Below are 14,717 nucleotides of genomic sequence, written 5' to 3'. Positions count from 1 at the left end.
GATTGATTTAGTAAAACTAAATATCTATCTAAAAATTCAGACATAAACATAGAAATTGAATTGTAATGAATTAAAACAAACGCACTATTTCTCGTGTTTAAAACTGTGTATACGCGAGCCAACGACAGAGGTGAATGTATGAGCCGATGGTAGAGAGTGATTTTCTTGATGGGCAACTAGTTTCAAGTATTTGGATGTCTATTCTCAAGTTACTGCAAACCTTAAATTAACTTCTTGATTATTAGTTAAATGTGAGACCGTTTCTTACTTGAAGTAATCATTTTTTGAATTGAGCTATGTAATCTCTGATTACTTAATATGTTTATGAGTAGTGTTCAGCTTTAAGACAAAAGGATCTTTTATGAACATTGCATTCGTCATGGTGAATTTCTATACATTAAGTAACAGTCATAGTTTTCGTCTTTTTTAATTAGCGATCTCATTTTAAATGTGAGAAATAATTATTAAACTGAAATTTACATTTATGTTGTTTGATTTTTATTTTTTTGAAAATTGTAAATCAATTGCATGTTGTTGTTTTTTTTTTTTCATTTTATTTTAGGGGATAGGAGTGGGGGTGCAGCTGTAAGTTTGAGTATATTTTCCAAAAGGATGTACATCGTTATTTTTGTTTAAATATCAATTTTAAAATGCAAAATGATGAGATATTAGACTACACATTTTTCTTAAAACTTCATTTAAATTAATATATTTTGTTTAAAATAAGTAGCAACACCATGCAAGTTTTAGAGTTATTTGACAACTCACTATATACTTGTTTTTTTTTTTACATTTATGAAGATTGTCTCAAATTTTGAGGGTTTTTTTCTGTGTTCTACATTTATTGACATGTTTCTTATCTGTGTTCATCTTGTCGAGTAAATGAAAAGTTTGATTAAATTTTTTTTAAAAAATCAGGATCATCTCTTTTATTTATTATTATTAATTTACAATGAAATTATGTATGCTTTTGATGCATAATGTACACTTCAAATTCATGCACCAGCAGATTCAAAGGAAAAATTCTCATTAGAAATAAGCAGTTAAGATAAAGAGATTATCCAATTAAAAATAGTTTGAAAAATATTTAAAACAAATTTTCAAGTATGTTATCAAAATAGGAAAAAGTATTATGAATATAGTTTGGTATTTTTAATAGTAAAAAAAAGAGGATATGACGTACTGGCAATTGCATCATCTCACTCAGGGTCTTTCCGTCAGAGTTCGGAAAAACAACCTCGAATGTATTAACATCACCTGATGTTAAAGGTTATGCTTTTCTTGTTTTTTTTTCAAATATAGGATAGAGGAAGTGAGAAGTCCCTTTTATAGTAAGTTTTATGTAATATCATAGCATTGAATAAAATTAAACTCCATATTCCACAGATAAAAGGTCTTCATGCATTTATTTCGAAAATCATGAAAAGGGGGGGTTGTTGCCATGGCGTCTAACTAATACATTCGAGGTCATTTGTCAGCTAGTCAGAAAGGCTCGAGAAGTTGCGATTGAACATAGTGGGGGTTCTTGTTCTTTTATTACCAGTCCCTGGTAGAGTTTTTTGATATTAGAACATACTGGGGTTTTCAAACACTTAAATTCATATGGTTACTGGTATCTGTTACATGAGAATACAGCGGGGTTGTTTGTTTAACACTCTGAGGTTACTAAGATGTCTAATATTTTCTATCAGAACATATTGTGGTTCTTGTCTAACACTTTGTGGGGTTAATGTTATCTTTTATTTATATAAGAACATAATGGGGTTGTTACACATTATGGGGTTAGTGTTGTCTATTATCTTTATAAGAAGACTTAGTGGGGTTGTTGTCCTAACACTTTATGGGGTTAGTGTTGTCTATTATCTTTATGAGAGTACATAGTGGGGTTGTTGTCCTAACACTTTATGGGGTTAGTGTTGTCTATTATCTTTATGAGAGTACATAGTGGGGTTGCTGTCCAAACACTTTATGGGGTTAGTGTTGTCTATTATCTTTATGAGAGTACATAGTGGGGTTGCTGTCCAAACACTTTATGGGGTTAGTGTTGTCTATTATCTTTATGAGAGTACATAGTGGGGTTGCTGTCCAAACACTTTATGGGGTTAGTGTTGTCTAAATTATCTTTATGAGAGTACATAGTGGGGTTGTTGTCCAAACACTTTATGGGGTTAGTGTTGTCTATTATCTTTATGAGTGTACATAGTGGGGTTGCTGTCCAAACACTTTATGGGGTTAGTGTTGTCTATTATCTTTATAAGAACATAGTGGGGTTGCTGTCCAAACACTTTATGGGGTTAGTGTTGTCTATTATCTTTATGCGAGTACATAGTGGGGTGGTTGTCCGAACTCTTTATGGGGTTAGTGTTGTCTATTATCTTTATGATAGTACATAGTGGGGTTGCTGTCCAAACACTTTATGGGGTTAGTGTTGTCTATTATCTTTATGAGAGTACATAGTGGGGTTGCTGTCCAAACACTTTATGGGGTTAGTGTTGTCTATTATCTTTATAAGAATACATAGTGGGGTTGTTGTCCAAACACTTAATGGGGTTAGTGTTGTCTATTATCTTTATAAGAGTACACACTGGGGTTGTTTGTCTTATAATTTATGGGGTTAGTGTTGTCTGTTATTTCTATATAGCATAGTGGGGTTGTTTGTTTAACACTCTCTGGAATATTCTTGTCTATCATCTTTATGTGAAAACATGATGGGTTAATTTACTTTGATGCAACAGTTATCCTCAAATAAAAACATTTTTTTGCATTGTTACTGCTAGGCAGTAGTTGAAAAAAAGTTATTGCAATATCCGTTCTAAGTTCTTCAGATAAACAGTAACAATTTTAAGTACTTATAATTAGTTGCCCGTAAAGTTGACTTGATATTAAATAATTTATTTTTAACCCCACAAATATAGATCTTTAACCCCACAAATATAGACCTTTAACCCCACAATATACCATTTGTTTGAATTCCTAATGATACCTCTCAAGTCACCACTGTACTATTAATAACCCCACAAAGCAAAATTATAACCCCGCACCTTCCGTAAAATGCACAATGTACCTCTCAACTGCATAGCTAGACAGACAGACACACACACAAGGGTAAAACAGTATACCCCCCTCTCCTTCGGAGCGGGGGTATAAAAAGTTCCTATCTTGAAAACTGTAGGGTTGGAGTTAACTGGACATTTGGGGTACAATTGTGGCAGTCACCCACTAATTATCCATTATAAAATTTTCACCAGTTTTACTAGATTTTTTCCTCTTTGTAAGGAAAACCCTGTTCAAATTAATTTTAAAAAGATTTTGTCACAGAAAAAACACAATAAATGTGAATACAAAGTTTAACATCCCAAATTTTACCTTTTCTCTGACAAACTAACAGGCAAAAGAAATAAAGTTATTTCTATGCTTTCGCTGATGTACTGTATGGTTTTTTTTTAAATATATGATTCTTGTTAGTTTCCCAAAGAATGTTGATATTTCAGTCTGCAATACTCTGATTGTTAGTTAATTATGTTAATAATAAGAAAAACAGCAATCTGTGTGTTAATTCATCCTTATTTGTTTTCCGTTGAACAATTCGGTTGTCCTTAAAATACATCATTACTTGCCTATCTCTGCTCTATCCTCCTGTTTTTGATGGGCAATAGGTTTCTCTTCTTTGTATGATTCTCGTTTCTCGATTGTTATCCCTGACCAAAGGAAATTTACGTTGAATTGAAGATAGTGCCTCTCCTAAAACATAATTTTTTTAAAAAGATTTCAAAAGGAAAAGATTTAATACCCTTGTTAATTGTACTAGATACTAGATAGTCATCAAAATATAAAAAAAAACATGTTATTTTAATCTTTTTTTCCACACATCATTCAATCTGTAAATTACTTTTGCTTGTATTTCAATGAAGATACACATGTACATGTATCATTGTACACATTTAGAAATATGACATCATAGTACCTTTCCTTCTCCACTCTCTATATCAATTTCTGGTTTACACTGAAGAATTTCACCTGAATCAGTTTCACTGCAAAATGAAGTTTATAACTAAATGAAATGCTTCAACATTTTATTAGGATATGAATATGAAGCAGACACAACCTATAAACAGATCAAGTTTCTGCAACAGATTTTTCACACCTTAAGTCTCCATGGCATATTTGGGCGTGTTTTCAATTCTTCCAATGACAAGATCAATATAATTAGAATAATTATATATTTTATAGAATAAAGCAACCCCAGGTTTTTCTTTGCATTAATTGGCTCTTGGTTTTTGCTCGAATTCTTTTTAAAATCTTATTGTGGGGTCAGTTCTTAGTTAGACTGCTAGAGTGATCCAAGGCATTCACTTCCACTCATGCTTAAAGTGAACCCTATTTTACCTTATCATCTGTAGCTAATCTGTTTAATTTTGTCATTAAAGTAATAATTGAAAGCTCATACAAACATCTGCTCTGGAGTTGATCTTAACGTCACAGGTTTCTGCACTGTGGAAAGAGGTGTCTGGTCTTTCAGACCCTATAAATAGAGTTCCTATATCACAGTAGGTGCTAGCAGGGCACAAAAAAGATCCCTCACAGCTCAAGGGCCATCAGTGGCTTGTGTAGGTATAAATCTGCAGTACTCCACTGGCTAGTAATTGCATTTCCATATTCTTAGTGAAAAATTCTGAAGAGGGACATAGCTACATTAAACAACAAAGAGTGATATATGGTAAGTGTCTCAATTGGCCCCTTAAAATTAATATCATAATTGTACTTTATATATAGCTTTAATTTGTACAGCTATTTATGTGACCTTTATTGGTAATTTTCATTTTGATCAAAATGCCGTTATTTTAGAAATAAGACATCATAAAAATAACGTTTTCCCGCCATTTTAGCACATTTTGTATAAAACTGCTTATTTTCAAGCAGTTTTTCTTCCAGAAAATATAGAGCGCAGCCTAGAACATGATTAATATTTTTACCAAAGATGTATCTATCCAATACTAATTAGTGACAGAAAAAATACGTATGTTCTACACTGCGCTCTATGTTTCCCATGAGAAAAAACATCAAGAAAAAGGCATATTTTTGGCTTTATTGTTAGATTGCAAAAATAGCATTATTTCTCATGTCATTTACAGCTAGTGAGTGCATATAAATATGAAAAATATATTGGAAATATTTCTAATATAATCTCTTCTACAAAATAAATATCAATTAAACGTATCTACATGTCATTCTAAATTGTTGATTTTTAGGGGGCCAAAATTGGCTCTTATCATATATACTCCTTTAACAAGAGATGTTTGTTAAACATTTATGCCCCCCTACCCCAAATAATTAGAATTTTTCAAAGTCCAAGGAGCATAACTCTGTCAAAAATTACTCGATCATACCCCAAATAGAACTTGGCCTTATATATACTTATAATTAATCTGTATACCAAATTTCATTTCAATATGTGCAATCTCTGCAAAGGAAATGAATGGAAACTGATGGTGGGCTGACCAGACAGGCCGACTGACCAAAGCAGCAAAGCAATTATGCCCTCTTTTTTTTCTTAAAGGGGCAAAAAAACTAATGGGTCTGTGGGATTCTAGTTTTGTGGTCATATTCCTTGTTTACGAATTTATGATAAATCTTGGATGAGTCATTCAAATATACGAGGCCCATTGGCCACATCGCTCAAGCTTGGATAAAAGCAGAAATCAGTTTATTATTGAAAGTTAAAACCCAAAAGTGGTCATAACCAATCCTAAAGGGGAGAGGGTATGATTTGAACAAACTTGAATTTACACTGACTAAGGATGCTTGCATATTTCTTTGACTACCTGTGGCTTTATTGCCCTTACATTTGAACTTACAATGTGGCCACACCCTATCCCCAGGGGTCAAGTTTTTGAACAAACTTGAATCTGCACTATCTGAGAATGTTTCCATATGAATATGACCAATTATGGCTTTGTCATTATTGAAAAGAAGATTTTCAAAGAATTTTTCTACATATTCCTACGTAAAACTTGGATTCCATGTTGTGCCCCCCCCCCCTTCACCCCCATGGTCATGATTTCATCAAACTCGAAACTACACTACCTAAGGATACTTCCATGTAAATATGACTTATCGTGGCTTTGCTATTCTTGAGAAGAAGATTCTTAAAGAATTTCCATATATATTTCTATGTAAAACTTGAATCCGCCATTGAAGCCTCGCCCTACCCCTCGGAGTCATGATTTGAACAAAATTGAATCTACGCTACCTGATGATGCTTCCAAATAAATATGATCATTTACGACTGAGCTATTCTTGAGAAGAAGATTTTTAAAGCATTTCCCTAAATATTTCTATGTAAAACTTTGATTGGCCATTGTGGCCCTGCCCTACCCCCTGAGTCATGATTTGAACAAAATTGAATCTACGCTACCTCAGATGATGCTTCCCAATAAGTTTCATCTTTCCTGGCACATTGGTTCTTAAGAAGATTTTAAAACAATTTTCTGATATATTTCAATGTTAAACTTTGATCGGCCATTGTGGCCCCGCCCTACCCCCAGGGGTCATGATTTGAACAAACTTGAATCTACACTACCTGAGGATGCTTCCCTATAAGTTTCAATTTTCCTGGCACAGTAGTTCTTGAGAACAAGATTTTTAAAGAATTTTCCTATATATTTCTATGTAAAACTTTGATTGGCTATTGCCCCCCCCCCCCCCCCCCCCCCCCCCCCCCGGAGTCATGATCTACACTACCTGATGATGCTCCTTATAAGTTTCATCTTTCAGGCACAGTGGTTCTAGAGAAGAAGATTTTTAAAACATACCATCAAATTTTCACTATTTCTCACCTTGATAAGGGTGTGGCCCTTCATATGAACAAACTTAATCCCCCTTCACCCAATGATACTTTGTGCCAAGTTTGGTTTAAATTGGCCCAGTGGTTCTTGAGAAGAAGTCAAAAATGTGAAAAGTTTACAGACAGACAGACACTAGACAGAAGCCAGAAAAAATGAGATAGAAAAAGCTCATTTGAGCCTTCAGCTCAGGTGAGCTAATAAGTATAGTCATCAGCTTGTGAAGATTCCTGTTTGTTGATATCATGTCCTTTTAGAGAGGAGAGGTAATAGGTCATTACAGCATATAGTCCTTTATTTTTAGTACATGTATAATATGTACATGTAATTGATTTCATAATAATTTAACGTTTATTTAAATAAGTGGGAAAAAACTTTCACAAGTTGCCACATATGATTATTGCTTAAATAATTATATGTGAATTTACAATATTCTTGAGATGTCCAAATTGTGCAAAGCTAATTACCAGTCAATAGTTGAACAGAGAGATAAGCAGACAAAAAACAGATTCAATCTGACAAACTTCAATAGAAAAATTTAACATTTAATTAGTCTTTAGCTTAAGTGTGCAGTAGAAAATAACAAGAAACACTTGAGATATGTACCGGTAACCCTATTGAGTCACCATGGTCCTACTGTTATTTCTTTATAAATTTCTAAAAAAAAGATTTCCTCCTTGTTTTTCATAACAATTTCAGCCAAATATGGTAGGTATAGGTACATGTGGGTACAGTATTAGATCTGGAGTGATTTGCCAACAAGACCTATATATTCTATAAGCTTACAAGTTCAACTCCAAGTGGTTCAGCTCCAATGGTTCTTTCAAGTCTTCCATGTGATCAGTTATTCCCTACAATTATCATGTTATATATTAACATTTATATGGAATATAAAACTTGTCACATATGACAATTTATCACCAAATGAATTGGGCACATACATAAGATTTTTTTCTAATATTAATGTATGTGCAAACCTGCAGAAAGGGCAATTATCATATACTTAGTAATAAATACACCGATTCTGCACGGTGTGTTACGGGTGACGTCACAATACCCCATATCACGGACCGGTCCGAAAATCCATATCACGTATCAGACTGGCGGGCCGAAAATCCATATCAAACCGGAAGTAACGTTTGTATAACATTTAAAAGTCAATTTACTTGATTTTATTTTAATATTCATAATAATAAATCTTTCTTTAATGACATTTATGGTCTTAATTTTTTTCAGTTACCTAAAATAGACTTTATTAGATTTTAGAGAGAAATGTCACAAAGACGCACGGAATATTCATCAATGACCATATGTGAACTTGCATATTAAGTGTTTTAAATATATGGCCCTCGGGCTGATATGGGGCCACTCGGGCTGATAAGACATATGATATGGATTTTAGTATGTAATATTCTCTATTTATAGTACAGTCATGTACTTCAATTTTTTACATTATAGGGAAAATATCTTTAAAAGTATGGCCACAGGAGCCATTTTTTACAAAAAAAATGTAGCTGGATATGCTGCATTTTAAAGATAGGAATCAAATTTTCTCCACAATGGAATTTATAAATCTTCTTTGGAAAACTGCCCAAAGTAAAATAATTAAATGCAATCCATGCTATTTGAGATTTCATAATATTATAACATATATATATTGCAATGTTCTGTGTGATTCTTTTTAAGGGAAATTTCTGAATGAATCATGTAAATAGATAATGTAACATACTGAAAACATTACAATTACAATTACAATAATCATATTATTTGCACTATTCTCTTCATTTAAGTATTACATGCACACATGGAACATAATCATGATAATTATGCTCACTGCATCTGAAAATGAAACTGTAATAATGGTAAAATATCCAGTACCTGTGAATAATTTTATTCAGAAACACAACAAAATTACTTGTCAACATCATCAGAATATGTACAGTGGACCCTCATTCATCCGGACGCTTTGGTTCCCAGTCAATTTGTCCGGATATATGAAGCTTCCGGATATCTGAATCAACATTTCTACAAGACAGAATAACATTTCAAAATTTCGTTCCGATGAAAAATCGTCCGGATACTGAAGCATCCGGATATCTGAGGGTCCACTGTACATGCATGAACTTGAGACTTTTGATCCTAGCTGGTGAGTTAACAATACTACTCTTAATACATGTATGTTTATAATTTTATTTAATTATATTTTCTTGCTATTCCCATTAAAATTTAATCAATTTCTTCTACCTTGAATGGTTTATCTTTGCACTGGTCCTTCTCCTCACTTTTAACTTGTCTAAATCTGACAATAAAGAAAAAAAATCTATCATTCAACAGATCTTAACACAGATTTGAAATTTATATTTTCTTAAATTTTGGGTATATCATTCCTTATATCTTGTGTTGCAATAGCATTTGACACAAAAATATAATTTAACAAGAGGCCCAGGGGCCACATCACTCACCTGAGAAACTGGCTAGGTAGAAGCAAATAAAAGTAGATTTACAGGGAGGTGGGTATTTGAACAAACTTACATCTACACTTCCTAGGAATGCTTTTAAATTCAGCTTTTGGCTCAGGTGATCTAAAGTACTTCTTTATCTCAAAATTATTGAAAAATTACTACAAATTTGATTGACACATCCTTGCAGTTTTACAATTGAAAGTAAATTTCATCCTTATTCCATATCAATATTATTTATCATGCAAATGCTTTTCTCAAAAAGTTTTTTTTATCCTAAAAAATTTTCCATTCCTACGTAAAAATTTGGTCACTTTTTGTGGTCACACCTTACCCCCTGGGAACATGAGTTACATTAATTTTAATCAACAAAATGATATTATACTAAGACTAAGGTATTAATCAAAATATCTCAAAGACAGCTTTTAAAAATAGACAAAATCTTCCATACATGTTATAAAAGAGAGAAGAGTCATTTGCAACTGAAAAAAGACAAAACAAAAGAAAAAAAATTGGAAATGCCCGTAGTTGGATTCAAACCCCTGACAGTGGGACAAAGTTTGGTTCAGTCATATCTTTTCAATATAATATGCAGGCATCAAGGTATTGAACATACGAGGGTTGTCCGTAAAGTTCGTGGACAAGCCAAAAATTTAATAAAAGTTGTGTCATTGATATTTATTATTGGCATATTTCTAATACTTTACTTAATGTGAATTGAATAATGTAAAAATTAATTCAATTTCAAATGTATAATTACAATTATGGCTCCATAATTAGACTTGGAATGGAAACCCGGAGCATCGCAAAATTTTAATTAAAAAAATATTTATCACTTTTTAAATTTCATTTGTATTTTAAAATATTCTTGGGAAATCTAAAAGAATTTTACATTATGGGGTTGACAGAAGTTACCACGTCAAACCTGCAAAATTTGAACGTTCAAAGTCTCAAAATGGCTGAGCAATCAGCGTTAGAACTTATTAAGACAGGATCGGAATCGTTCAAAAAGGAGACGTTTTCGGAATAGGTGGAGCAGTGAAAAGTGATAAAATTCTGCGTTGACACCGGAAAAACACCTACAGAGACCAATACATTCTGTAAACAATCGGGAAAACATAGGAAAATAAGCCATTCACTAGTATTTAAGTGGCATATAATATTTTCGGACGGAATGAACAGTTTACAGGATGACATGCGTGAAGAAAAACCATTATTCCGAGATTGCAGTGCTGTAAAATATGAATTTCGTCAAGTGATCATGCCGTATTTCCGTAAAGGAAATCTTCTTTACACGGGCAGTGGTTGGATGATTTCAGGATGTGATACAGGCATTGTTAAATATTATTTTGAGAACGAAACCTGAACATTTTGTGCATATTTTTATGACTGATCAAAACGACATAAGAAATTGTATTGAGTTAAACGCTTACTATGTTGAGAAAGTTACTAGTGCTCGTATTTAGCTTTTGACGTCGATAACGTCAAGAATTTTCGTTTTAGTGCTCCGGGTATGAGTGTGTGTCTTTTTTGTATCTGATAAAATTATAACTATTTGTGCTTTGTTTTTGTTGAAAACTTGCATATTTATAAAATGAAACACGAATTTAATGAAAATAATAGTTTCAAATATTTTGTCAATGTTTGTCCGTAATTATAAATGTTGTCCACGAACTTTACGGACAACCCTCGTATATTTAGAATACTTATAAGACATTCTATAAACCTTGCAAATCCTAACGAAAAAAAAAATTGAAAAAAATCAAGAGGCCAGTGGGCCATATCACTCACCAGAGAACATGGGCTAGATAAAAAACACAAATCAGCTCACTTTACTTGTTGGAGGATTAGGGGATTTGAATTTTCTATTACTTGAGAATTTCACTATAATTATCAAAAAAGCAAACATGTTTAATTTTGCCATAGGTAAAAGGAAGATTAATGAAGTTTTTTTTCAACATATAACTTGATCTCTCATTGTGACCCCTCGCTTACCCCCCATCCTCTACCCAGGACATTATTTGAATAAATCTAAATCTTCATTACTTGCAAATGCTTAAATGTCAATCTGACTAAACAAAACTATTATGTTCTGGAGAAGAATTTTTTTTTATATAATTATTCTATGCAAAACTGTGACCCTCATTGTGGCCACATCCTAACCCAGGGGGTCATGATTTGTACAAACTTGAATGTACACTACCTAAAGATGCTTCAACACGAGTTTCTTCTTTCCTGCCCCAATGGTTCTGGGGAGGAAAATTTTTAATAGGTTTTTCCTACATAATTCTTTAAAACTTTGATCCCTCATTGTGGCCCAGCCCTACTTGAATCTACACTACCTGAGGATGCTTCCACTTGAGTTTCTTCTTATGTCCATGTCATATTCTATCACTTCATAAAGTTTCATTTTTATATCTTTTAAATTAGCTGTTCTTGACAAAAATGCTGAACAAAATATTTAATGCCATTTAACAAAATGATACAAATTTCCCTAAAAATCACGAACGGAGGTGAATTTTGAAAAAGTGAGGGAAAACCCTCTTGATATTCTTATGGTGTGATCCTCCCAGAAAAAAATTTCACATTAAACCACACACAATTGAAATATAAGATTTAGAGTTCCAAACCTTTGATATGTAAAATGAATGTATGTTCGCTCAAAGCAGATAATCTCAATAAGAAGTTAATTTTAAATTAAATGTTACTATTATTCAGTCTCTAGTAATTTGCTGAATTTCATTTTTATATTTTTTATAATTATGTAAACAAAAACAAGGCACAATTAAGCCTTGTTTACATTATGAAGAACTTTAAGTTTGGTGTCTCATTTGTTAATTAACAAATGATGTTCAAATTTTTGTTGATCATAAGATCATTAGATGCTTTACTTAGCTAGAAAATGTAAACGTTGTTAAGATTGGTTTAATAAATTAAGTTAAAACTGTGTCCATGACCCTTTAATACTGCATAAAATTTATCTTGAGATGATCCCTGAAATCTGGAAGAATTTTCTGATGAAAGTAAATTTAATGTAAACAAAGATGGATCTGAAGTCTAAAGAACTGTCACTGGAATTAGAGGCAATTATACACATGATACATGTAATATTAATTTTATACATTCAAGAAATGTTTGTAAAATACTTATGCTACCTCCCCCAAATAATTGGAATTTTTCTAAGTCCAAGGTGCATAACGCTGTCAAAAATGGTTTGATCATACTTTAAACAGAACTTGACTTGACTTATATAATTCTATGATAATTCTGTATGCCAAATTTCATTTCAGTATGTGCAATCACTGTGAAAAATGAAAGAAAACTTGCTGGATCCACAGACAGACAGCAGCAAAGAAATATTTCCCCCTTCTATGAAGGTAGCATAAAAATTATGAAATCAATTAAAGACTAGATTTCAAGTATGTTAGGACTGCCAGAATTTAAATGCAGATCATTTATCAAAAAAATTTTTAGAAATGGGGTCCGCGTAGCTTGTTAAAGGCCATTAAAGGAATTGGCCATCTGAAAAAAGCATCCTTTCTGTTATGGAGAAGCCAGGTGTCTTTGACGATTTGTGAAATGGAGCAGAGGAAATGCATCAAATATAAATAAAAGAAGTTACAACCAAATTCAATTTTGAATATACATGCATGTATATGCTTCAAATGAAATAAGTATAGGAATGTGCAGTAGATTTTGCATAAAAATCAGACTTATTAGGAGAGTTGTTAGAAAAACTTATGGTGGTGGTAGATAAATGAAAGCGGTTATTACCAAAAAAAAAAAGAGACTTACAAGGTGCCTCCAAAATTGAAGTTAGATTAACTGTAAATCAACATTGGAGAAACATCATCTTCAGTAAAACCATGGTATTTAGTCACACATTGTACTTGCCAAAATAATAGGGTCTATGTATGGTGATCTATAGTCATGAAGTTTAAGACTGCAGCAGTGCAGTGCATGTTTGTAGAAAGAAAACCACCCAATGATCTGGGGTACATGTACCTTTCCCTGCAATAATGTCGCTGATCTCTGTTGAAAAATAAATTGAACATGCAGAAAAGGCAGAAAGCAGACTGGGAGCTACAGATCTGTGTATTGAAAAACATCTATTTGGTATTTTCCTTGCTGCTTTTTGTCGCTCACTTCAGGTTTTGACCATGTATCTTGTAGTCTATGACTAGATAGAATGTTCTATCGTTAAAATGATATTGTCCTACGGACCCGGTTTAACGATAGAATTCGTTCCGTGTATTCGTAATGTAGCAGAAAGAAACACTTGCGATAGTGCATTTACTAGGAACAATCTAGAGAGTTCCGAATGTAAACATTTGAATGGAGAGAAAAACGTTGAGAAAATTAATTGGATTTACGTATTTATATGGATTATTTTTTGGGATAAAAGGCATAAGCAATCTCAAGAAGGTTTGTTTTGATTATTTTGGTAGTTATTCCCAGTGCAAATCATTTTATAATTCAAATTTGTTTCGGAGCGGATCCGCTCCGATTTGCTACGTTGCAAGTATATGGGACGTATTCTAACTGTGGTGAGGGCCTGTACCGAGACACAGTTAGATTATTCTAACTAGTCTATGACTTCTCCCCCAGTATATCTTATAATCAATCATAATATACTTTACTCCTATTATCAAATAAAAATTTATTAACCTTTCAACAGTTCAAAACCATCCTCAAGTTTAAAGTTTTGGAACATAGGTGAAAAGATCCCCATATCTATGTTCGGTGTCAATAATCACAAATGACCTTTTGGAACCATTGAACTGTTGAAAGCTACAAATAAACCTTACTGCTGTACCCACCTTCGTTGACTTGCTACGCCTTGTTGTTTCCTTTGTTTATAATTGAAAGGCATATTTCTTTTCAACGCGGTCTGGGCATAAAAATACTTGATAAACGACATCTTGTCAAGTTGTGTGGTCGAATATCCTCAGCAATATGGCGTCAGCGAAAAGGAAGAGCAAGAACGACAACTAGGCCTATGCAGAAATTGAAGAAAATGGGCTTAGTTTATAGTGTGCGCCTGCAGTTCAAAGTCAAAATATTTAATTATAAATAAGCTTTAAACGTATTAAATATATAATATATTGTATATACACTAAGATTTGAACTTATTGTATATGAATGTGGGTTTTTTAAACAAGTCAATTATTCTACTTTCGCTTTGCCTTCGGAGTTTACACAGGATTGAAAGGTGACATGAAAGGTCGAAAAGATTGAGTTTTTTAACCCCGAAAATTAAGTAGAATGTGCCGAAATGACTAATGAAATACTGCAATTACTGTGTATCAATTAATTGATACGGATACTAATACCTACAAAAAAACCATTTTATATTATTAATCTCTGTATAGCGTATACCACGCCCGATTGTAATTTCGTAATCCGCCGTGTTTTT

At 32.8% G+C, this 14,717-nt stretch overlaps 1 protein-coding gene across 1 annotated transcript; it reads right to left on the bottom strand.

The window, feature by feature from the left end:
* Nucleotides 1-3,609: 3,609 nt before the first annotated feature.
* Nucleotides 3,610-14,260, bottom strand: LOC134283314 (uncharacterized). The gene is made up of 5 exons (XM_062765774.1): nt 14,122-14,260; nt 9,087-9,141; nt 7,629-7,693; nt 3,965-4,031; nt 3,610-3,741 (listed from the first exon to the last, which is right to left on the bottom strand). Exons 1-5 carry the CDS (start codon nt 14,220-14,222, stop codon nt 3,610-3,612), a joined length of 420 nt encoding a protein of 139 aa, XP_062621758.1. The 5' UTR covers nt 14,223-14,260.
* Between the last annotated feature and the right edge of the window lie 457 nt (nt 14,261-14,717).

Source organism: Saccostrea cucullata, unplaced genomic scaffold, assembly GCF_032062105.1.
Source record: "Saccostrea cucullata isolate Sc308-1 unplaced genomic scaffold, CSIRO_AGI_Scuc_v1 ctg1726, whole genome shotgun sequence".
Lineage (NCBI taxonomy): Eukaryota > Metazoa > Mollusca > Bivalvia > Ostreida > Ostreidae > Saccostrea > Saccostrea cuccullata.
Note: the sequence above shows the minus strand (reverse complement) of the source record. Positions and strands in the feature narration are given on the sequence as shown.

Coding starts and splice junctions, on each gene's coding strand:
- LOC134283314 (XM_062765774.1), bottom strand. CDS start 14,222: ATGTCGTTTATCAAGTATTTTTATGCCCAGACCGCGTTGAAAAGAAAT. Junction 9,142..14,121: donor GGCGTAGCAAGTCAACGAAG/GTGGGTACAGCA, acceptor CTTTATTGTCAG/ATTTAGACAAGTTAAAAGTG. Junction 7,694..9,086: donor GCAAAGATAAACCATTCAAG/GTAGAAGAAATT, acceptor TGATAATTGTAG/GGAATAACTGATCACATGGA.